The sequence below is a fragment of the Acromyrmex echinatior genome, chromosome 4 (assembly GCF_024713525.1).
Source record: "Acromyrmex echinatior isolate Ae372 chromosome 4, ASM2471352v2, whole genome shotgun sequence".
Lineage (NCBI taxonomy): Eukaryota > Metazoa > Arthropoda > Insecta > Hymenoptera > Formicidae > Acromyrmex > Acromyrmex echinatior.
Genome location: NC_141855.1, coordinates 10,386,522 through 10,410,300, shown reverse-complemented (window position 1 = coordinate 10,410,300; position 23,779 = coordinate 10,386,522). Strand labels below are relative to the sequence as shown.

Genomic DNA, 23,779 nt, shown 5'->3' with positions numbered 1-23,779 from the left:
AGGTTGCATTACAAGAGTAGGAAACTTGGGCCCTTTTTTTTTAACATTCATTGATTTTTTTATTTGCCTTAATACGGAGAGATATAGAAAAACATACTTTGTTTGAGAAACAAACAGTTCGATAACTTATGAATATTTTGATGATCCGATAATAATAATTAATATTAATAATAATAGCAATAATGTTCAAGTACCATCTATGTATAATTATTATATTATATAAGAGAGAGAGGTGCGCGGCGAGAGCGCGATGCATGGGGGCTGGTGGTCTGCGCACGCGCACGTCCACAAACGTTTCTTTTTTTCTTATCTCTTCCTTTCTCCTAAATATATACTATTAATTAATCATTTTCCCCTTCATTTATTCATGCAAAATTCCTACAGTGATAACCGATGCTTGCGGGGTCTCGTATCCTACTTTGTGCGCCGTTGCTTGCGCGTGCACACGAGCCATCCCGGAACCAATGTTATATACAATATTTCCTTCCGTTTATCGCTGCGTTCTTTTGCACGTATCTCTTCGTTCTTCGCTCCGCTGCGTTACCTTGTGCCCTTATATGCCCTTATTCTCCCGTCTCTCTACCATCATCTTACAACCATTCGGATTTCAGTACCGTAGATTCCCGTTCTACTGTCGCCTAATATTCCGTCAGCCCCCTCCTCCTCTTTTGTCATTAGTATCTTCCTTGTTTTATAACCGCTCCGGTCCTTTTTTTTAATCCACTGGTATCCTCGGATTTTCATGTAGGAGAATATGGGCTCCGCCACATATACCTTACAGAAGTAGGCACAGCGATTTCTTCTTCTGCTTCATCTTCTTCTCTGGCGATTTCTTGTTTATTTGTCGCACCAGGTCGTAGAAAATCTGAAAGCGAAAGATGACAAGTTGTTAAAACTTGACTGCATCAACTATTTATCGATTAGAATACAACATTATTAGCATTGTATAAAATATTGCGAGCTAATTACTTTTATTAAAAGATAAGACGAGTGATATGAGATTGTAAAATACGACTATAAAATGCTATTTAAATCAGAATAAATGAAATTGAGAGTCACAACTTACATCGCGAACATTAATTTTAGCTTTGGCAGAGGTCTCCATAAACACGCAATTGAATTGCCGGGCAAGGTTGACACCCTGATCCTTTCCTACTACCCTCTCATCCTCCAGGTCGCACTTGTTACCTACTAGCACCATCGGCACATCATCTGTGTCCTTTACTCGCAAGATCTGTTCTCTGAGATCTTGCAGGTCGTTGAAGGTTGATTGTGCTGTTATCGAATACACTAACACGAAGCCCTGCCCGTTTTTCATATAAAGGTCCCTCATGGCTGTGAATTGTTCCTGCGAACAGACAAGAATATGATAACGTCACTCAAAAATGTAATTCGTATTGTTACAATCATAAAGTGAAAGAGAAAGTTACGCGACGCGTTAAGAGATAAATGAAACAACATGTCTTTATACTACTTCATAAAAACTTCCACATTACGTGAACATAATGAATACGGACAGTACAGAAAGAAAACAAATCAAAATTAACACTCAGGTTAAAATAAATAAAATCAATTTCTCGTCTAACGGTATATCCGCGTATTCGAAATAAAGAAACAGCAGATACGTGTTAAGAGGGAAGATACTTACCGTGCCGGCTGTGTCTAGAATTTCTAACATACATTGTTGACCGTCGACCTCGACTTGCTTGCGATAACTGTCCTCGATCGTCGGGTCATACTTCTCTACGAAGATTTCCTGAACAAACTGGACAGTGAGGGCGGACTTGCCTACACCTCCACTGCCCAGCACCACTATTTTATATTCGCGCATTTCCTTGTCCTACCTACTGCCTATGGGCCTGATCACAGTCGAGGGGTCACCGAATCCGCCACGTTTTGCCTTGATTTGCTCTCAGTGAGACGGACCTGAAACAACAACATGCAATCGTCTAGTTAGAGGCTGTGAACATTACACAATGGGTTAATTTTAATGACACACCTTCTTCGGGACGACTCAGCCTTTATGACTCAATGCTTTTTATGCGGTGATTTCATGCGAAGTAGAACAGAGGTCATATATGCGATTATGATGAATTACCAGGATCGTTATATGTATAGGAAGGCAATCATGTTCTTCCGTGAAGAATAATAATCTCCACAATTTCTAATATTATATCGGTCAAGGACTCGTTTCGTTAAATAGAAAAAGAGAGCTATTCATAAAGATATATTGAGAGGAAAGGTATCTATAAAGGTGACTATAATTTGTTTATAATTGCATGGTAAAATAATTATAGTTAAAAGCTCCATTTTTATGATTATTACTCTTATAATGTTAGTAATAATTATATTTAAAATTCTATGTTGTACAAAAAAAATAATATATAACTGACATTGTAAATGACTAATTACAGCCATTTATGATACCAGCTATACATTTTTTGTGTTTCATAAAGACATTTAATTCTTTGTATTTAAATTTATTTGAGAAGATGGCTCAATTTTATATCATTATTGTATTTTGAAGCGTATCGTCATAATTTTAAAATAACTTTATGCTGCGCGACTTCGTGGAAAGTTTCCTTTTTCAGGCTACTACTTCTTAAAGCTGAAAGTTACTGATATCATGTAAAATTCTGACATCCGGAAACGGAAGCGGTATAGTTAATTGTTTCACGGGAAAGTAGTAGCATTTGCTCCACAAAGTCACGCGTTGCTTCCCTTGTCGTGTTTTGCTTCGCTGAAGAGTGTTGTTTCACGCGACGAATGGCAGAGTAAGAGAGAAAACGCGAATATCGCGAATAGGACGTTGATTGGTTAACGGTGGTATCATGGCGACGCGCTACGGCCAATCGACAACCGCAGAATTCTTTGCGCCAATTCGTCATTGATTTTACCTTATGAATGGACCTGTACAATGAAAGCTGCTGCTGCTACTCTAGGACTTTCGTTGGAACGTTACGGTGTTTGTATAAAGTTACCTCGAAGGCGTAATACTCCTAAAATGAATTTAAAATTTTACAACAATAAACTACTATTGACATCTTTTACGTGTAAATTTCGAAAAAAATTTCTAAAAACTGCGCATCGCATTGTCAGATTTCGTTTGCATTTCTACAATTTTAAACAATTAAAAAAAAATTTTTATTCGACTTTTGTATTTTTCGATTACTATTTACATATATGACACATCGAATGTTTCAAACCTGTATTTAATTCCATTTGTTTATTTATTGTTATTTACTTTGTAAAAAAAATTGAATTTTGTTAATGAATATTTGTGAATATTTAACATGGGAAAAAAAGATATGGCGAAGATGTGCCTCCTACAATTTTGTATAAAATATTATTCCGACCAGGTTGATCATGAATAAATAATTCACTGAAATGTCACTTGACAAATTTAAAATCAGTTATCTATTTTTGAACAAATTGTTTCGTACGTCATTGCGACGGTAAATCAACTTCAAATTTAGTCCTCAAAGATATTCGTATAACAATCACTTCGGAAAAGGGCGGAGAAAGAGAACGTTTTTGCAGGAATAGAATTTCAAAGTTTCTCAATATTTTCTTGGACAACACACGACTCCTTTGTCTGGTCTTTACAAAATGAGATTAATCATCATTACAATGTTTTAAGAAAAATGAACACGTGAACAAAAAATGAGAACCCATGGAAAGGAACACGCATGGCAGGAAATAACTTCGTTATCTTTTACGAATGTATCTTTTCCAAGAATGGGGAATAGCTCTCAAGCTTTCTTTTTTTCCACGGTTTTTTCTTGCTCTCTCCAAGGTGTATGCCAACCATGTTTAATTTCTCGTCAACTTTTCTCCATTCTCCAGGCAGCTCGCGGTAGTGTTGTTCTTCTACAAGTTCATTAACAAAGATCAAACAGTATCTATAATAACACGGCGATGTGCTGATATCATGGAACATCGATCTTCGATTTTGCAAAATAGTGCCTTGAGAGAGATACACGCGTCGCTCGTTTATAGCTTCGTTATAATGTATTTACATTTCACAATTTCGCCAAATACATATAGGACAATTAAATGCGCCGTGAATTAATGGAGGTCATATAAAAGTGAACAGCATGAGCAACACACACAAGTTGATGTTCGAGAAGGAGTATCAAGTGGATCGAACTTTCGGTTTTTCCAATACATCTCACAGTAGTCAGTTCTTATATTCAAGACTATCTTAAGTGCAGTCTTGAGATGTTGTAAACCAATCACAGAATTGCATTGGTGACCTAAAAGACGTTACTTAAGACAGTTTTGTAATAAGAACGGACTATGAATACCGGTCCGCGATTGAAAAAAATGTCACACACAAAGGATGCATTTCGTTTTCAATACGTAAGCATCAATTCATTCTTGTTTATCAAATACAATATTAAATAAGGATAAATGTGATGTTTACAAGCCCTGTAAGCGCAAATCGGAATGCATTCAAAGCTGCAATACACGGGCACACTAATGCCTAAATTCTAAGCAGAATTGTAAGGCTCGTAACATATTCTTGTAAGACTTGTAAGAATTTTTAAATGCTTATACCTTTATACAATATTTTCACAGATAGCTTCTTACTAACCATAAAACAAGGAATCGTAGATTTACGAAGAATCGTACGTCTTATGACACATACATAAAATTAGGATGTTAATCATAAGTTCTTACAAGTTTTATGAGAATACGTTATTACGAGTCTTACGTCAATTCTGCTTAGAATTAATTCATAAAGCTCTAGATATATCAAAGTAGCACAAAGATCTTTCATTTTCGATTTAATAACCATAAGTTTGTTCACGTTGCTTGAAATCCCTAAAAATGTTTACACTTAAAATGAGATAGATATACATATTTGACGTTGAAAAGAGAGAAAGCAAAGATGCCAAATGCAAGCAACGCAAACAGGGCCCATATCATATTCCAATAATACTAAATGCTTATTGAACTACAGACAATTAGACCGAAAATGGCGGTCGAAATATAATAAATATAATAAATATAATAAATAGTCAATAGGAAAGTTGTTGACATTTCGGCTCAGATAAAAGGATTGCGCTTTGATATCTCTAAAGCTTTAGTGCACACACACACACACACACACACACACACACACACACACACACACACACACACACACACACACACACACACACACACACACACACACCCACACCCACACCCACACCCACACACATTTAAATACAGACTAGAGGAAAGTTCGCCAAAATTCTGCTGACCTAGTTATTTCGCGTGGAACAACGTGGGTAAATCTTTGCGTTCCCCGTTTGAGATTTAAGATTTATCAATAGAGAAATCGAGGAGTCAGCCCTCCAAAATACGTGCACGTATGTACTCAAGAAAAGAGAAATCCCAGCCATTTTGCGCCCCGTAGTCATTCTTCTCGAAGGATAAGGATAACCGCCCTATAGTTTACTTTGTTAAGGATACCTGAATTCTCCGTGCAACATGAGAGACTTGCAGAAACCGAGACATAATTCTGACGAACTTGTATAGACAGACAATATATAAACGAGAACGATCTCTATGCTCTCTTCACATTTATGACTCGAGGAAGTTTATCAGAAATTCATTGGTCTGTAAATTCTGAATTCCTGACTATTAACGAGTTTGGAGATGTCAGACGGTTGCTTTTTAACCCTTCATGGCATTAACGAATTTTTTTCGAGAATTTTTTTCGAAATTTTGAAATAAGAGTCTGGACACTTTAAGATAAATAAGGCGACAATATTTGACTCTTTATTGTAGAGTATATAAATTTTTATAAGTTTTACGTGATCCTATACTCCCTACAATGACGTCATATTTGAGAGAGGGTCTCTATTTTCGACTGATGTAACAGATACAGACTACGCATTGTCTGATCTTAGCATCTGTACTCCATTAGAAAGAATTGAATCATATCAGCATGTCACTTTCTTGAGATATGCTGATATGATTCAATTCAACTCTGTCACCATCTCTCTTCAACTCAATATTTGAGAGAAAGAAAGGGCGATATGATTCAAGTTATTTTATTCTTTTTAAATTGATAGTGACAACTTCAGGAATGTGCAGTTTATTCTTATTGTATCTATGCTTTCTACTGTGCTTTCACTTATTGAATAACTCGTTTTCCGTAAGATACGCATAAAGTTCTTTTTGGTACGTTTATATATACGTAATAGAAACTGGTCGAATGAACTTTGATCAACCTTCGTCTTTGACTTTAATTAAGTATATTACTACCTAGGACATGTCAGTTCGTGACAATTAAAGCCGCTAAACGCGGGAATTAGAAAGCAAGGCTTCTCGCGAAGTTTCTCATTCTCGTGAAGTATTTCTGCCGGCAGAAAACGCAACTCGAAGATGACTGTTGCAACCGTGTCATTTTTCGAGTACACTCTACATTTTTTACTACTATTCGTATATAAATAATCTCGTCATTTATCATTTATTATTTCCGAATCATTCGGAGTAAAATTTCGAAGTCTTTCTCTGCTGCCTTCTAATTGTGGAAATCACATCGTTATATTTCAAAACCTAATTCCTTCTAAGAAAAATACTACTTAAAAGTTTGGAATCAACTTGAAAGAAAAAAGATGAAAAGATTATAAGATATTTCAAGAATATAGATTCGAGAAGAGACGATCGCGTTCTTTAACTCCGCAGATGTCTTGGACTGAGCTTTCTCACTGATTCACTGCTCACTTTTACCAATTTCATGATCCTCTTACGAATTTATCGGAATGGAACGAAAGCGACCTTATTTACAATCTGCAACCTGCGAGATTTCCGAGAGGGTAACCACTAGCTGAAATATTGTTCCGTAGATTACATGATTTCGTATAGTATTATCATTTGATCTCATACAGTATCATCTGATTACAAATAATTTTCCTTACTACATATGAAATCATTTGATAAAATACACGATTTTATCTAATATTGCATAATAATTCCTCGTGGTTAGGAATTACATATGTATACGTAATTATTAGATTATACATTGGGATTTCATATGAATTTTATAATGATTTCAGGGACTCTATCCCACGATTACATTAAATGATTATCCTCTCGGAGATTTCTCACAAGATGCTCCCGCAAGTACTTTGATGGCAAATTCGTGGTGGGCCCTCGAAACTCTCGACGAAAACTCGTTACACAAAGCTTGCATATAGTCTTAAGTGTACATGTGTGCGTTTTGCCGCGTAACACGCTCATACATGACCCTCGTGTAACTGACACGTACATATCAGTGAGTACTATGAGGCACAATCGCCGTTGTTGTACATCCCGGACGCGTGCAAGGACCTGTGTCTGTCACGCCCGTGTAGGTGTGTGTGTGTGTGTGTGTGTGTGTGTGTGTGTGTGTGTGTATGTGCGAGCTTACACAGGGAGCAAGAGGGATGTGTCGCACATACACTGTCGCGCCGCCAATCACTTTGACCTGTAAATACGTTATCTGCTCCAGCGACTCCCGATACACTTGATTGCACTCGGTCACCTCTACCGACGTCGAGTCACTTCACCCAACCGGGTCTTTACTCCTCGAAGGCGAAGCGCTGTCGTCATCGATGTGTACGCCCGTTGTTACGCACGCACACGCATGCTGCGAGCGCGTCGCGTCGCGTCGCGTCGCATCACGTCGCATCACGTCGCGTCTCGCTCAGAAGGTGGAACGACCGAAACCAATCATCGCCGTTGCGGGAGACACTCGGCCAGACGCGCGATGGGTTCGGAATAAAAATAAAATAGGCCCACAATTTAACTCTCTCTCTTAAAAGCTCCGTTAATACTTTTGCTCTTCAAACATATCCTATGCCGTTCAAAGACTTAAAACGTTTACATTCGTAAAAATCCTACGTCGAGTTGAGAATCTTACACTTCGTATTATCCTCATACGTCACATTTAAAGCAGACTCTGCAAATTGTAATTATAATATTATAGTTATAAGTGAATTATAATTATAAATAAAGTTCAGATAAAAATAAATCAAATAAGAGAAAAAAATCCTATTTTAAAACTGGATAATTTATGTAATGAATGTAATTATAAATTTGCACCATTTAAGCGCGACAACTTAATCATAATATGTATATCGCACGTATTTATGGAGTCAGCTTTTTATAGAAAAGCTCATGTTTAGAATTGACTCGTTGAGGCTTACTGATTCATTCTCGTCGCTTTGATTGCGAAAAACCCATCGTGTCTTCCCAAGTTCACTTACTCTCGGTGCCGAGGACCGTGGCCGATATTTTCTGTTACGCGAGTGAAGATTGATCGCGGGAGAACGAGAGCGCGTCAAAGACGGGACGACGACGAAAAAAGCTTTGAAAAGTATCGGTGCGAAACGCGGTCAATCTCGCGGTCTCGGAGGTCTGGCTTGCGCTGTGGCTGCAGCTATGGATGCTTAGGACATATGTGTGTCGAAACGAACAATACAGAAGACATATTATCAATTCTCCGTTGCGTCACGCGTGATTAAACGTAATTTCCAAGGATTGCGTGGGCACCGCTATCCTGCTCCAGAAATACGCGGCAATATGTGATGGAAGATATACGGTGGAATGAAATTTAAACTTAATCATTCGACAGGCATGTTCGGCAGTCGCCTCAAGCATCTTGACTATCGATTATTGCTTCAATTCTATTGCCGCGTACAAATCATGGAGATGGTAGACTGCGAACGCAATCACTAGTCGATTATCGAAGACATTGATTTCAAAGTAAGGAAGATGGCGAGAATATGAGAGAAAAGTGTTTAGTATTTGTGAATGTAATTGCATAGTAAAATAATTATACGGTTAGAAGCTTCAGTTTTATAGTTATTACTGCTATATACTGAGAAAAATTTCTAGTTGAAAATGAACGAGGCAGAAGATTCTGATCATATCAAGCAGAAATCTAAATAGTTATCTAAATTAGAATAGATTCAACCAGAAAATTCTGACTTGACTAATTTTCAACCAAAATTTCAATTAATATTATCTCTTCTTCCTTTGTAATATTAATAATAATAATTACGTGGAACGAACAGTTCTGTTAAATATGTAAAAACAATCGTTTTCGAAGCCAACCATATGTTTTTTTGATACATAGAAATATAAACATATTACTAACATCATAGTAGTAATAATTATAAATAATAAAGCTTCTGACCATAATTATTTTATCAATTATGATCACGAAAATGTATCCCTTTTGTCTCCGTAATATTGACAAGTATTTCTACTTGAGTCTCGAAATAATTGAAAAAATATATTGAAAAAGTCTTGAAATACATTAGACATATGCTTATCGAACGCTGACATTAATACGAATAAAAGGAAACTCTCGCAATAGTTTTTTATTTATATTTGCCTTATATCTTACACGGTGAAGGAGTCGTTCCCCTCGAATCTGATGTATGATTCCCAAAGAGGGAAGTCCTTCGTGCAGGAAGGACTATAAAGTTGGAAGGGCAAGTACCTTTCTATAAAAGGCATCGCCACAGTGATGATTGCAAACGACTTGACGATATGAGAAAGGGGAGCGCGCGCAATTATTCTGGAAGCAAATATATAGGACATCTTAGAATAACTACTATCGTCCTAGTCTAACTCAAAGTGGAGCTTTCTTTAGTAAGCGTCAAAATGTTCAACATAAAAGTATTTTGCGCTCGTCTTATTTTCAGATCAAGATAATAATAACGCAACCAGTAACTTTGTATTAATCCTGATATCGTCACAATAAAACAGCTTCGACTTTAAATATTCATAGCATAGGTTGAATATATTCAATACATATATCATTCATTTACTTTAACACAACTAAAAAATGTGGTTTTTGATTTTATTATCATGAATAAATTAAGTAAACATTATTCTATCAATCATTAACTAAATTAACATAATTAAAAAAAGTCACAACTAAAAAAAGATAATTTTAAGAGTCATGAAACAAAAATGATAAAATAACGTCTGATCAGTTAAAAATACATTCTTTTTGCCAATATTATTTGATTAATCAACCATTTTCTGTTAGATAAAAAATGGTTTTTCCTTTAGAGTCTAGAAAATTTAATTAAATTTAATTAAATTTTTTGAAAATTATAATTGAAAATAATTAGACCGATATGAATAAATCAAATAATAGAAAGAATCTTATTTTCGGTCAAAATGGATCTTGATCCTTAATAATATTATACATTTTTCAGTTCTGCGTCGATTCGGTTTGTCAAACTTAAAACGCAATCATAAACTGAAGCTGAAAATAACATCACAAATTAAATTGATTGTCAATTTAACCCTAGTAATACACTCTTTTTTTTCTATTCTTGATATACACACTCTAGTCTCTGAGACCCCAGTGTGGCCCATCCATATTTATTATCGTACAAATGAACATATTTCAATTCATTTTTTTTTCGATGGAGAATTGATTAAGAAATAAATCCATGATGTAAAAGTCAATATATTTAAGGAGCTTCGAGATATATAAATTCAAAGAAAAAGAAAAGTTCAAAAAAATCTCGATTTAGCAAATTGCACTGGAATTTCTGGAACCCCAGCTAGAATTAAAAAGGGTTAAAGATGCTAATGATAAGCATCTTAAGATGCTGCAAAGAATTGAATTAATTTTTTGAGTTACTTTTGAAAGAAAGAAGCGATACCTGAGTATCCTCGTTAGTACAGTTTACAGATTAATCAGAATATATGTACATGCGATCAAGCATCGGCGCATCATATATGCGAAAAGTATTTCTCGATAGTATTTTTCCCACCAAGCACGTGTGAGTTCCTCAGCGTTCGATACATAAACGGTTAAATATAGAAAATCACTTTCATTTATAGGCGTTTACATCAGAAAGTCTGTCTCACCTCTGAAATATCTACTGAAGCGGGTCGCGTGTAACGCTCGCGGCTGCTTGCAGGTTTTATCTCGTCTCGCAGATTTCATTCCCTATCGCTTGACGTATGCATGCACATTACATGCGAGAGTCGCGTTCGATTATCGGATCTCGCGCAGCATGCGTAATATCACGTTTCTCTTCGCAAGTATCCCGGCGATCTGCCAGCAGCCCGATTCGGTTTCCGGTTTCTAGGCTACCAGTTTCCGGCCTTCGCGCGTCACAGATTGGCCGCCTGTCGTCTACCGCGAGGCTCGGAGACACGGTATGACCCAATTGCTGGCTCGTACCGATTAACGTTTCTTCAACATGTCGTCTGTGTGCGAGTGAATTTACGTCTCTCACATGTGTCTTCTATATCTCGACGTTAATTCCGTCGAGAGTTAATCTGGGAATATAACAGAAGCTTATGCAAGAATTCTACGATATGTCTACACACAAATATTATAAATTCATTAATATTATTCATGATAAATGCTTAAAAGATAGAGAGATAGTGAAATAACAATATCCTTCTTTTCATATCCCACACACAGTTTTTTGAAATGTTATCTTTTAGATAATTTTCTCGTTATAAACTCTGAACTTCATTAATATCGAATTTCACGTATTTTTTTTAGACTCCACACCATAAATGAATTCTTTTCTTTTATGCGTTGCTTATTCGTGCTGGTTTGTGAACATTGGTTCCATCGGATAAACATGGTCATTCGAGCTTACTACAGTGGTGTGCTGCCGATGTCGAAAGTTTATAGAATTTTCACCGTATAAATGATTCTGCGTTTGCCCATTGAAACACGATTTTATTGCTGCAACGTGATTGATTGTTTGTGATCAATCGACTAGATGTTGATATACCCACGCTAGATAACACAAGTTTTCGCTAAATATTATCATTATTAATGAATCACACATGCTAGATGATACGACAGTTGCGAAGCTAAAATCCATAAATTGAAGAAAATAAGCAGGGATGCCTGCCAATGTTCTTGTTTTATTGTCTCGCTCGGATCCGATGTGACCCATTTCCCTCTTTAAAATACAGTAACTCCATAGACATTGCTTCTTATTCTTTCACATTTCATATTCCGCAAAATCTTTTGTTTCTAAATGAATATTTGTGTGATATGAAAAATGCAAAAATATTTAATTAAAACTGTACCGACATGTATAAACATTTAAATTTGGACCTACGGAAAATAAAAGAAACAGAATTAAATACAAGTCCAGTTAAACAAAAACGGTTCAGTAACTTATCTTTCAAGTTCTATGAAGCGCGAAACTGTCGCCCTATCGCGCCCCAGAAGTCTTAAGAAACTTGTGAAAGCCATGTCAGGCTTCCCAAGTTTCTCTTCATAAAATAACACTTTAATCTATAATACTTTAATGGAGCAGGAATGTGATTTTTAATGAAAACGTAACGTGACAAAAGAAACTTTAGTTTATAAAAACGATTCAGTCCCAGTTTTTTCTACTTATACAAAACTACTAATATAAAATAACCGATAGTTATTTCATGGTGAAAACTGGCAACACAAGGATTTGCTATATTATTAACAGAATATTTTCTGTTAAATAATACAGCAAATCCTTGTGTTGCCAGTTTTCACCGTGAAATAACTATCGGTTATTTTACCTCAGTGGGAAGTAATCAATAAAATCCGTGAATCTCTCCCGTCTAGCTTTACGAACTTTTTGCGATAGTTGTTAAAAAAAAAAAAGAAAATATCGCAAAAAATATTTGGTTGTTTATGTAACATCCGACATAGTTATAACTCTATATATATATACATACACACACACACACACACACACACACACACACACACACACACACACACACACACACACACACACACACACACACATATACAGCTTTAACCAAAAGTATAAAGCACTCTCACAAATTGTAAACGTTATATCTAACGAAAAATAAATTTGAAAGAGTTTTATTCAAAAATATTCGTTTTTATAATAATTTTAATATTATATTACTTTTTTTTTTGAATTTTATTATTGCCTTTTCCAAGAAAATACAATAAATTACTTTATACTTCTGGTCAAGGCTGTATATGTATATAATATCCGCATAAATCGATCGTTGCCGTTATTCCTTTGTGTTTAAAGTTATTCATATTAATATTAGGATATTCCCACAATGATTTATTTCCCATTATACCATAACATCGCACATCAATAATTCTAATTAATGCACATTGAAAAAAAAATAAATTTTAATAAATATTTGCTTGAACAGGTCTAAGTAAATATTTACTAAATGTAAACATATACATACATTTATTTAATTAAAAAATCATTAATTTAACTATCTTTTTTTTTTATTGAGTAAATATATATGCTTGTCTATGTTTAGGTCTCAACTCTAAAATCCTAAAAGTCAATGAGGCTACCAGTTCTAATTAGTCCTAATTGAAATCTGTATTCCATTGGCTGAATTTTAGTATTTTAGGATTAAGACCGAAGCATAAACCAGGCATTATTTATTGTAAGTAAATGTTTACTTAATACTATTCGAAAGAAATATATATTAAGATTAAATAAATTTTTTTCAGTGCACTCGTCTCAATTCACAAATGTAAAAGAGAAGAAAACTTAATTTCATAATTAAATAAATAATTAAGAAATCTCATTTGGAAGTCGTTTCTTGTTTGCATGTTTTTCATATACTTAGCAAACCGAGGCCGCGAGGGTTAATCTCATGTAAAAATGTATCGCATGTATTTGATTAACAGGAAGCAAATTGCGTGTACGTAGTTGCGCAACGGTGGTTAAGCGACGTTCACACGAAACACGGTCGCGAGAGTAGCTTCAGTTTTATTTCTGTCGTTGACGCGGCATAAATCGTGATAATGGCAGGCGTTCTCGCAACTAAACTACACAGTACGGTAAGACAATGCAATGTTGAAGCACGCATTATCATAGTTGCAGCGATAATCACGCGGGCTGTCTTATCGTGCAGTTGGCTAATTATTTGCGTACGTACATTCCTTTTCCTATATAATACATTCGTTGTTTAACTGATACTCGATAAATTGAGAATCTGGGACGGGCAACATCTCTGCTCTTATTAAAAATAGTGTAAACTCCCATCGAGAGGACAAAAAAGTGACATATCATTGATCTTTTCCAATTGTACTAGCTCTTCTTTTCATTGGTCGCCATCCTTTGAACCAAAAGCTAAAATTGAAAGACCTGATCGAACGGATAATCTTAACCCACTTTTTCCTACTTTAAATTCATAACTAAATTCGATAATTGAAGTCGAGACTGTCCGCGAAAGAGAACAGAATTTACATTATTAATCTTGTTTTAAAAAAAATTTAATATCGTTGTTGAATTTAACTGGACCTGAATTTTTATTCTATTTAACCGGATCATTCAATGTACCACCGCAAAATATTCAAGAGTTCTATCGACGTTTTTTCAATGTGAGAGAGAGAGAGAGAGAAAGAGAGAGAGAGAGAGAGAGAGAGAGAGAAAGAGAGACAAAGGATTCTGCACGGGAAGGACATACGATGCAAATTCCCATTGCACTCGACGCTGTATTAGACAGCTAATAGATGGTCCAATGTGTCAGTTGCCATTTAACCGTGTAACATCATTGTCCAAAACCGATACATACGAGGTCTACGTCGCGTCTGCCAGACAAACACCGGCGTTGACATCATTGTACATCAAGTACATATCGAATTAACGCGATAATTAATTCAGGATTTGTAAGATCGATGTTAAAATCTCCAAGCGCGAGTTTGAAGTCTCGATAAATAATACCTCAAATAATACCTACTGGAATTCATAATTTTATTTAATTACAACACCGTCATCCCTCTTTTTCTCGCATGGTTTACGCGTACACATACATAGACACAGACATGATTATTATCGTACAACGCGGCATATAGACGCGTGCTCGAACTAATGCGGCCAATTACCTTCGCAATTTCACTAGTTCATCGCGTTAATTACCGCAGGTACACTTTTATTTTCGACAAATCTCCGACTTATTTAACGCACTAGTAAACGGGAGCTAATTAAATCCCGCGCTTTGCAGTTTATTGCTATTGTACTACGTCAAATTACTCTTTTATCAACGTAAGAATATCAAACTCAGATCTCTTTCTTGCAATTTTTTTCCTAATAATCTATACTTAATGGATACCCAAACTTTCTCTTAATAAATCTTGAATAATAGATCTACTTCTATTCCAACTCATACAACTTTTCGCATTTCGAATGATTTTACGAGAAAATATCGGCAGAATAATATCGCTCTTCTGCGATGAGAGCCTATGCATTGATTTTGTGTCTGAAGAATTCATATGTTAATCAGACGAGTAGGATCACACGTACTACCTACGCGGGACAAATGCAGGAAATCACTCGCCTTCCTAAGGCCGGCTTCATATATAGGGCACGTATTATGCATCACCGTAATAATGCGTGATATGAAAGTTCGCTTAACACCGTAAACGTTAACGCTGAATGAGAACAGGCCGACAGTTATTTAATAAACTAATTATCTATATTTTATATACGCGTGAAATCGTGAAATGAAATAATTAATGTATAGGCAGTTTGTATTCTGCTTTCATTCTTGATTATAAATTTACGAGAATGCAGGCTTCGTGACTCAGAAAAAGTGCTTCATGGTTAAAATGGCCGGTCTGACCGGCTTTCATAATGCGAACATTATAAGATTATTGTGGTATAATGAATGTGTAATATTGTCTTCATATGTTATCATTTAACGTTAAACAAAATAACACGAAATAATTTATAAATTTTTCATTCTATATATCTGAGGATTATTAAATTTTATTTTAATTTCAAGAATTTATTGTCGAATGAAATAGTAATAAAATAGTAATAGTAGAATAATAGTAGTAAAATAGTAGTAATAAATTTATTAAAAACTTTATAATTATATAGTTTTTAACCTTCGATAATAAATCTTTAAAATTATTAATATAAGTTTATATATCCTATTATATTATATCCTATAACAGAATAATCGGATATAATTGGATATAACGGATATAATTAATTTATCATTAAAATAATAGTAGTAAATTTATTATTTCAATATTATTATTTTAATACAGTAATAAATTTATTTGCTATTATTATTATTAAAGGCTTACATTAATTTTAACAGTAAATGCTAAAAATTATATGAAGGGGAATGAAAAACATCGTGACACACCTCATCGGTAAAAAAAAGTTTCCATAAGCCGAATCATTGCATGTCACGCAGTGAGTCATGGAGTTCGTGAACCTTATGGTGCGTAAGCCTCAGAGGCCCTTATTAAGCTTCGCAGTAAAACGTTCATATTGAATATTTCATGGAAATTATAAATGTCATCCTCCTGGCGTTCTTTTTAAAGTAATTTTATCAACAAGTGAGAGAGAGAGATAGTGTGTGTCTCCTTTCATTGAATAAACATTGTTAAGTTACGAATATAAAAACCAATATTTATTTAATCGAACGATTCTAATATTTTCACGAATGAAGTGGATTCATATTTATGGAGTTTAACAGAATCGGATACGACGGTCAGGCTTGTACAATGTTTTTTTCTTCGGAGTGTAAATGTGCAATCGAGTTAGCGAGTAGCACGAAAACTTTACCCGAAATAGCTCGATATTGGCGCGAAAACAGTGGTATTTACGCGATGCGAGTGAGCTATTTCGAAAACGAGACGTAAGTCGAAGACGTTATCGAGTTCAAAGTCGAATAGAGTCTCGTTTTCACAGTAGAATCGCTATTCAACAGGCGCGATCATTTGTAACTGCGAATTTACGTAGTCGCGACTGCAGTTGCTTGGTTTCGCGTTTATCAATGGAAATGTTTACGGAACGCGATACATCGCAACGAACTCGGTTCACGGCGTGAAGCTTTTCAAGAGAGAGATTGCAGGTGTTGACAATAAAGTTCCGAACAATTCTGCCATTTATATTTTTAAACCTCGCTCCACGAGGTTTAAAATTTCAATCTTTTTTATTTCTCATCTTGCTCGCGAATCCCGCGTTAATTTCGACGATCTGGAATGTATCAACTCGTGTGTAAAATCTCGCCCGACGAAAATCAAATTATCACAAACGAATGAACGGTTACGGTAAATTGAATAAGCTTAACGAGTTTCCAGGAGATTAGCGGAAATGGCGAGCGTTGTAAGAGCGTGAAACATGCGGAGCCAGGAGATGCAGCTGCTGATCGAAGGGACTTTGCAAGCAAAGGAGAAAAAAGGGTGTTGAATGCCTTATTTTTAAAAAATTTTCAACTCTTTTATAAATTCTATCAGGTACACGGAAAAATTTTTCTGAAGTATCGAAAAATTATGTAGATACAGAAATCTGAAAACAATTTTGTTTACCGTTAAAAACTGTTTACTGTCAAATTATATCCAATTTGAGTTATTTGAATCATTTTTACACGGAGAGAATTTTTTCTTAGAATTCATCCTGAAAATATAATAGTCATGAGACATTGTATTTCGAAGAATTTTAATGTAAATCTTTTTCATTCATTAATAAAACTATAATAAAGTATAAAATAAATTTGATTAATTTTACTGAAATGTGGTAAAAATCTTTAAAATATTGTACTATCATATTTTCAGAGTAAATTTTAAAAGAAAATTCTCTCCGTGTATAAGTCTGCTACTACATTACTCCTATATGTCATTATTTTAACTAAAAAAATAAAGTTAATTACTTAGCTGCTCAAGATGATATATTGAACTTGCCTTAAATTTATTTCATTACTTATTAAGAACATTCATTAATGTAGACGTTATTTACTTTGAAGTAATCACAGAAATGGATTGATTTACATTTCGACACACATGAAAGTTAAAAACAAGTGTTACTTAACTCAAGAGATTGAGTTACCATTGCTCTTTTGATATTAATAATGTTGGTCAGCAAAATAATTACACTAACAATTAATATGGGAAACGCAAACATGATGAGCAATGCTGCAAGAAGTTTTGATTCTAACCAGTTCGAGCGTCCTTATTTTAACAGTTGAACAAAATTGTTTTCATATCTGTATTTACTTAAATGTTTAGATAATTTGACAAAATCTTTCGGTATACAAAATTGCTGGACACGGTGACAAGGCGTATCGGATCATTTCTATTATTATTCTACTTGTTACGTATCTATTTTTATTGACAAGATTCAAGAAACATAAAATTAATGGAAATTATTACTGTATTATAAACCGTTTAAATCTATATCCATTTATATAACAAAGAAGTGTAATATTTCTGTTTGTGTAATATTCCTGTCAATGTATCTTGAAAACCGGAAAAATATAAATATATATAAGAAAACTCTATTACAAGAATAAAACCGCATAAATACGGCATCAATCTTTATAATCGTTCATAACCATCGATCAAACAACGTGGAATAAGATTTCTTGTTTCATTTTTCAAGGATGACCGATCCGTATTGGTGAGTTATCGCTTAAATAAAATGTTTTATCGTTTTTATGCGATACGAGATGATATCGTAGGCGCTAACTATATGTCTGGTCTTTCTCTAACGTCACGTTAATACACACGTGTCGATTAGAATATCACTCGGCGCGTGAAAATTATTATTGCACTTCCTTGCAATTTTGCGCCGTAAAAGCTTTTGTTTTATCTTCCGAGGTCTACGACAATATTTCGAAACGCTCAAAATAGCTTATCCTTATGTTATTATGTACTACGACGGTAACTTCTTAAGTGCATCGGTTGCGTTTAATACAACATGTATTAACACTACGCCGCAACGTTTAACGTGCTATCTAATGTTATTTACAGTTCAACAAGTAGCAAATAATGCAATGCTCGCGCGCAAATACGAACAAGAGTAAAATCAACGAAACGTACTCAAAGCAAATCTCACGAGGAGGCATTATGACGTTGATTAATTCGAAGCTTATATGACCGAATATGTTCGAATTGAATTTCGCGTTTTTCTCAATCGTAAATTTTATATACCCATTAGCGGGAAAAATATCGGTCGTGACGTGCAAATTTTGAGATATCCCTCTTCGATATGTGAAATTGACAAGAAATACGAATTTATATAAAAAAAAGTTATTTTTATAATCCCGACAAAAATTCCAATAAATGAATGTTTCAAATGAGAAAGCTTAATAATTGGCAGGTGATATATCGAAAAAAAGAGTGTGGCATTAATTGGAATTCTAATTGTAAATGGACAAATCAAAATTTTCTGAATGAATCTATTATAATTCTATAATTTCTAAAATAACCAGAATTCTAATTCTATGATCAAAATCTTCTGATTTATTTATTTTCAACCAAAAATTTTTCTCATGCTCATTTCTATCAGTATAGATTAACTCTTATAACATAAGGTGCAATTTGGTGCCGCATCCGTCCAAACATGGACCAATATACTTTCTCACCAATATACTTTCAACTTTCTAAAATAAATATTGGAACTTCATTTTGCAAAATAATAAAAGTAGTATAATTTATAATTATCGAAAGACTCAAAGAAACCTGACAAGCAGGAATTACTTGCTCGATCATTAGTGACCTTGTACAGTAAGGGTCAACTTTAATCTCGGATCAACTAACTTTTCATCTTTTTCTAATTCTTAGAATTAGAAAAGGTGAAGAGTTAATTAAACCGAGATTAAAATTAAACTCGTATTGAGAAAAATGTTTGGTTAAAAATGAACAAACCATCCTGATTAAATCAACTAGAATTTTCTGGTTAAATCTATCAAAATTTTAGTTGAGTGAAATTCTGATTAATATAATCAGAATTTTTTTCTGGTTTGTCCATTTTCAACGAAACATTTTTTTTCAGTGAAATAGAAACGAGCATCAGGAAGTAACTAAAGATAGTTCCAGATAATATAGCCAATGTACGACAATATTAACAAATATTACATACATAATATGTTTAATTATCTATATAAATGGATCAATATTTAACGAAAGTATGCAAAGTTGGTCTACATTGGCTATATCGTCTGAAGCCACCTTTATTTGATTTTTTCCGACATAGAAAAAGAAAATATATATTATATAAACGATATTCGATTTGCGACTCTCAATTTGTTCATAAATAATCATCTTTTGACCCCGTCATTTGTTGAAAGATTATAAACAAAAAATATTTCTTCTTTTTTTCGGTCGATGTCTAAACAAAATCTCTCACATACAATAAGTAAGAATACCCGATCAGCATTATGTCGACATTCTTTCTTCCCAGAAGCCACTTCCTGCGCGACGCCGATGACTCACGTGAGTCGACTACAGATTAGAACACGCCATGCGGTTCTCCGTGATCTTTGTTGAAAAGGCTATGGATCAATCACCAAAATTATCTTCTATAAAAAAAAATACAGCATAGAGAGAGTGGATCAAGGCTGTCCAGCTTAAAAATTCTAAAGCTTTGCGCATCGAAGAGCGATTTTTGATTTTACTCCTAAGCTCCAGTTTTACATGATTCGCGATTCGCGATGAGAATACAGGATACAACCTCTCTCTTTAGTGCGTTGCTTCCCTCGCATTCGATTCTCTCCCCCATTCTCTTCGATATTAAAATGATTAATCCCTATTCTTTTCTCCCGTCACCGCGTTACGGGTTTAAATTGACGAGATTCGTGTCAACGCTTATATTTAAAAGACCCTATAACTTCAAGTTGATGCATCGAACGGATGCAGCGATCGTTTTTATGCTCCCGACAGAATCCTAATAGACAAATTTTTCAATTGAGCTTAACAACTGGTAGATTTATAAAAAGGTAATTTCAGCTCGAGTTTATTTGATTTTTTTCTCCACTGAGAAAAATTTCTGATTAAAATTGGACGAATTAGAAATTCTGATCAATCAGAATCCTGTTTATTCTAGTTATTTTCAACTAATTAATTCTAATTAATGCAACCAGACTCTTTTTCGATGTCATGGAAAGAAAATATAAATATATTACACACTGAAAAAAAATTCCGGTTAAAAATAGACAGAACGTTCTGTTTGCCTATTTTCAATCAAAGTTCCAATTAACGCAACCAGACTCTGTTTCTAACGATTGTATCAACAAGAAGTACAAACAAAACACATTCCGATCATACTAGTCAGAATTCTAGTTATCGTAACTGAATTTCTGATTACTTCAACTAGAATATTTGATAGATTCAACTATGTATACCTTTATGATTGAATCTACCAACATTTCAATTATCATAATATAATCAGATAGATTTATTTCTTCTATAAATAGAAACAAAGATAGATGAGAAAAAAATATAGACAAGGAAGATTGAATTAATCGGACTTAATTTTTCTACTTTTCTCTCATATTTTCCTGCATTTCTATACAGTCATACGAGTACTCTCGTTTCCTCTTAGTCAGATATTCCGCGAGAACACGAGTCTATTTTATATTTTAAACACCGAGAGAGAAAGAAAGGGAGTGCAAGAAACTACGGCCGAAAAGAATCTCGCCTTTGTCCCCGACGATCTACCTCCAAGCGATTTATTTCTTCGTCGCATTAGTCACGCAGGAAATCCCGCAAGATATTCCTACAGATGTGCTCGTTAGTACCCAATTACAGTGCAACCGCATCTCCTCGTCTATCCACGTGCGAAAAACGGGAGGGACAAAAACAGAGGAGAGAAAGAGAGAAAGAGAAAGAGAGAGACGAAGGATCGGTCTAAACCGCCCGGCGTGATCCGCCTGACGTTTACTCCCCGAATCCCCGATGGAAACGACGGCGGTCCTCAAAGGAAGATCCTCCTGTTGTCGCGTATATCGCGAGCTGTCGCGAACGGTTCGGGCGGGCCGTGATCGTAAGAGGAAACGCTAGTTGCCCGGTGTGGAAACGAGGAGAGCGAGCCGCGCGCGTTGTTCTCGCTCGGTTGGGAAAATCACGAGGAGACAACGAGAGGACGAAACAACGCCCATTTCCCTCGGAGGGAGGTATTGTTTCCTCCCCGAGAGACGCGGACTCGCCGCGAGAAAAACGTGACACTCGAGGCACCACCGATCCCCCGCCGTTGCCGCAGACTCACGCTTACCGATCTCGGACCGTCTCGAAGCGCGAGTCTGTTCTTTCAGGGACTTCTTGCATGATTCATCTTTTCTCCTCTTCCCTCAAAAACGAGCTATGCGGGTTCGACTGAGAGGAACAGGGCCTGACAATTTTCCCGGGGGTAGGGAAGGGAAAGAATTCGTTGGTCGCTCTCCATTTATTGGCACAAATCTCGACATAAACATCATTTCTATCTTTCTGGCATTCGGGGAGTAAACGAAGGTAGAACGACAATTCGTGTTCACCAAATGGAAAGCAGTAAAGCACCCATTACCGATCATTCTCTGAACTAAACGTGTGGTTCGCCTTCGATTCCCGGCGCGGGCGGTCGCCGACGACGCCGTGAACGATTTCCGGTCTCGGTTCGGCATGCCACGCCACGGCACGATGCACGGCGCCTTCTCGAATGGAGGAGGAGGGAGGAGGGGAGGAGGGAGGGAAGGAGAGGGAGGATTCTTTTTTTAGAGGAGCCGCGCTCCGTCTCGTGTGCCGAGTCCTTACCTCTCGTGCCTCCTGAATGCCCCACGCTCTTCGCTCCTCGCAGAGAACACAGTATCTCCCGGGATTCACTCGATAATTCTCTCCGCCGTTCTCTCGTTCCCGCTCTGTCTCTCTCTCTCTCTTTTTCCTACTGTCCGTCTCTGTCGCTCGCGCAAGTCGGCTCGGCGGCTCTCAAGCGCGCATACACGTACACACGCAACGCAGAGGCAAGCCTGTATATTCTCGCTTTCCTCCTCTCGCGTCCCTCGTTGTCCCCGTCTCACGCGCGCCACTCGTCTGTCTCTTCCTCGTCGCCACGACTGACGAGACCTCGACAATTATTACAGCCTACCTGGCCCACCCGCGCGTTCTTCTATTTTTCTTCTTTTTTTTTTTTGTATTCAGCTCGGCTGCTCCGTCTCCGCACACTGTCACGAGTCCATTGGGGAGAGCCAAGGGATAACGAGGACGAAACCGATGTGCGTTATCTGTCCTCACTGTTGAACGGTTCTTGCCGCTGGCCAACCAACTAGCCTGACTGATTCCGCATTGGCTGACGAAAGGTCGGAATTCGCGTCGCACGTTATGACGAATGCGGCTTATGTACCGGGTTCTCTTCAGTTCTCTCGAGTGCGTTTCGAGTCTCGAGAGATTCTCGCACACACGGCACGCCTGATATATCGGCACTGTGCGTACCGATCGATCCGCAGAGGCACACACGACTCGTTCCGCGATTCACGAGGGCAACGGGAGCCTTGAAGAAGGCGACGACGACGCTGATTACACGGATCGCGGACGGACGCGCCTCTCTCTCTCTCTTTCTCTCCTGCCGCCGCCTGCCTTTCCTGTACGCCTCCCCGCCTCCTAGATTTTCACACTCACGCGAGAAGACAACGCGACAGCACTGCGCGATTCTACCGTTATCTAGGGCGATGCCTCTCCGCCGTTTGCCGCCGCACCGCCACCGTTGCCCTCTATCCGTGAACACGCATCGCCGCCATTGTCGTCGGCACTCGGTGCAGTCGACCGGACGAATCAGCCGCTATTCTTCCTTACCGACAAATTCTAGGAAAAATCACTAGATGTACAGAGTAGCGTATAACAGAAACTAACTAGTGGTCTGTTTTCTGTTCCTGCACTAGATTACATTAGCACTCTCTTTCTCGCTTTCAACAAATATTGTATCAAACATATACCTATTACACTTCAAGTTTCAAAAGTGTACACTAGTTCCAGATTTTTAGAAAACAGATCTTGGGAAAATATAGGAACCACGCAAACCGTATCGTTTGCTTCTTTTCT

The 23,779-nt window shown here is 36.4% G+C and overlaps 1 protein-coding gene across 3 annotated transcripts; it reads right to left on the bottom strand.

Moving 5' to 3' along the window:
- Positions 1–33: 33 nt before the first annotated feature.
- Rap1 (RAS oncogene family member Rap1) lies at positions 34–23,500 on the bottom strand. Of its 3 annotated transcripts, XM_011066587.2 has the most exons (5): positions 22,499–23,500; positions 10,879–11,295; positions 1,649–1,926; positions 1,067–1,348; positions 34–865 (listed from the first exon to the last, which is right to left on the bottom strand). In XM_011066587.2, the coding sequence occupies exons 3-5, from the start codon at positions 1,829–1,831 to the stop codon at positions 776–778; spliced, it is 555 nt and encodes a 184-aa protein (XP_011064889.1). In that variant the 5' UTR covers positions 1,832–1,926; positions 10,879–11,295; positions 22,499–23,500; the 3' UTR covers positions 34–775. The 3 variants fall into 3 exon arrangements, with proteins under 3 accessions (XP_011064889.1, XP_011064888.1, XP_011064890.1); XM_011066586.2 differs by lacking the exon at positions 10,879–11,295; XM_011066588.2 differs by lacking the exon at positions 10,879–11,295 and having other exon boundaries at positions 22,830–23,500.
- Positions 23,501–23,779: the final 279 nt, after the last annotated feature.

Excerpts from the sequence above, each read along its gene's own strand:
- Rap1 (XM_011066587.2), bottom strand. The coding sequence starts at position 1,831 with ATGCGCGAATATAAAATAGTGGTGCTGGGCAGTGGAGGTGTAGGCAAG. Across the intron at positions 1,349-1,648 it reads TTCTAGACACAGCCGGCACG|GAACAATTCACAGCCATGAG; the intron begins GTAAGTATCTTC and ends GTCTGTTCGCAG. Across the intron at positions 866-1,066 it reads CTAAAATTAATGTTCGCGAT|ATTTTCTACGACCTGGTGCG; the intron begins GTAAGTTGTGAC and ends TTTCGCTTTCAG.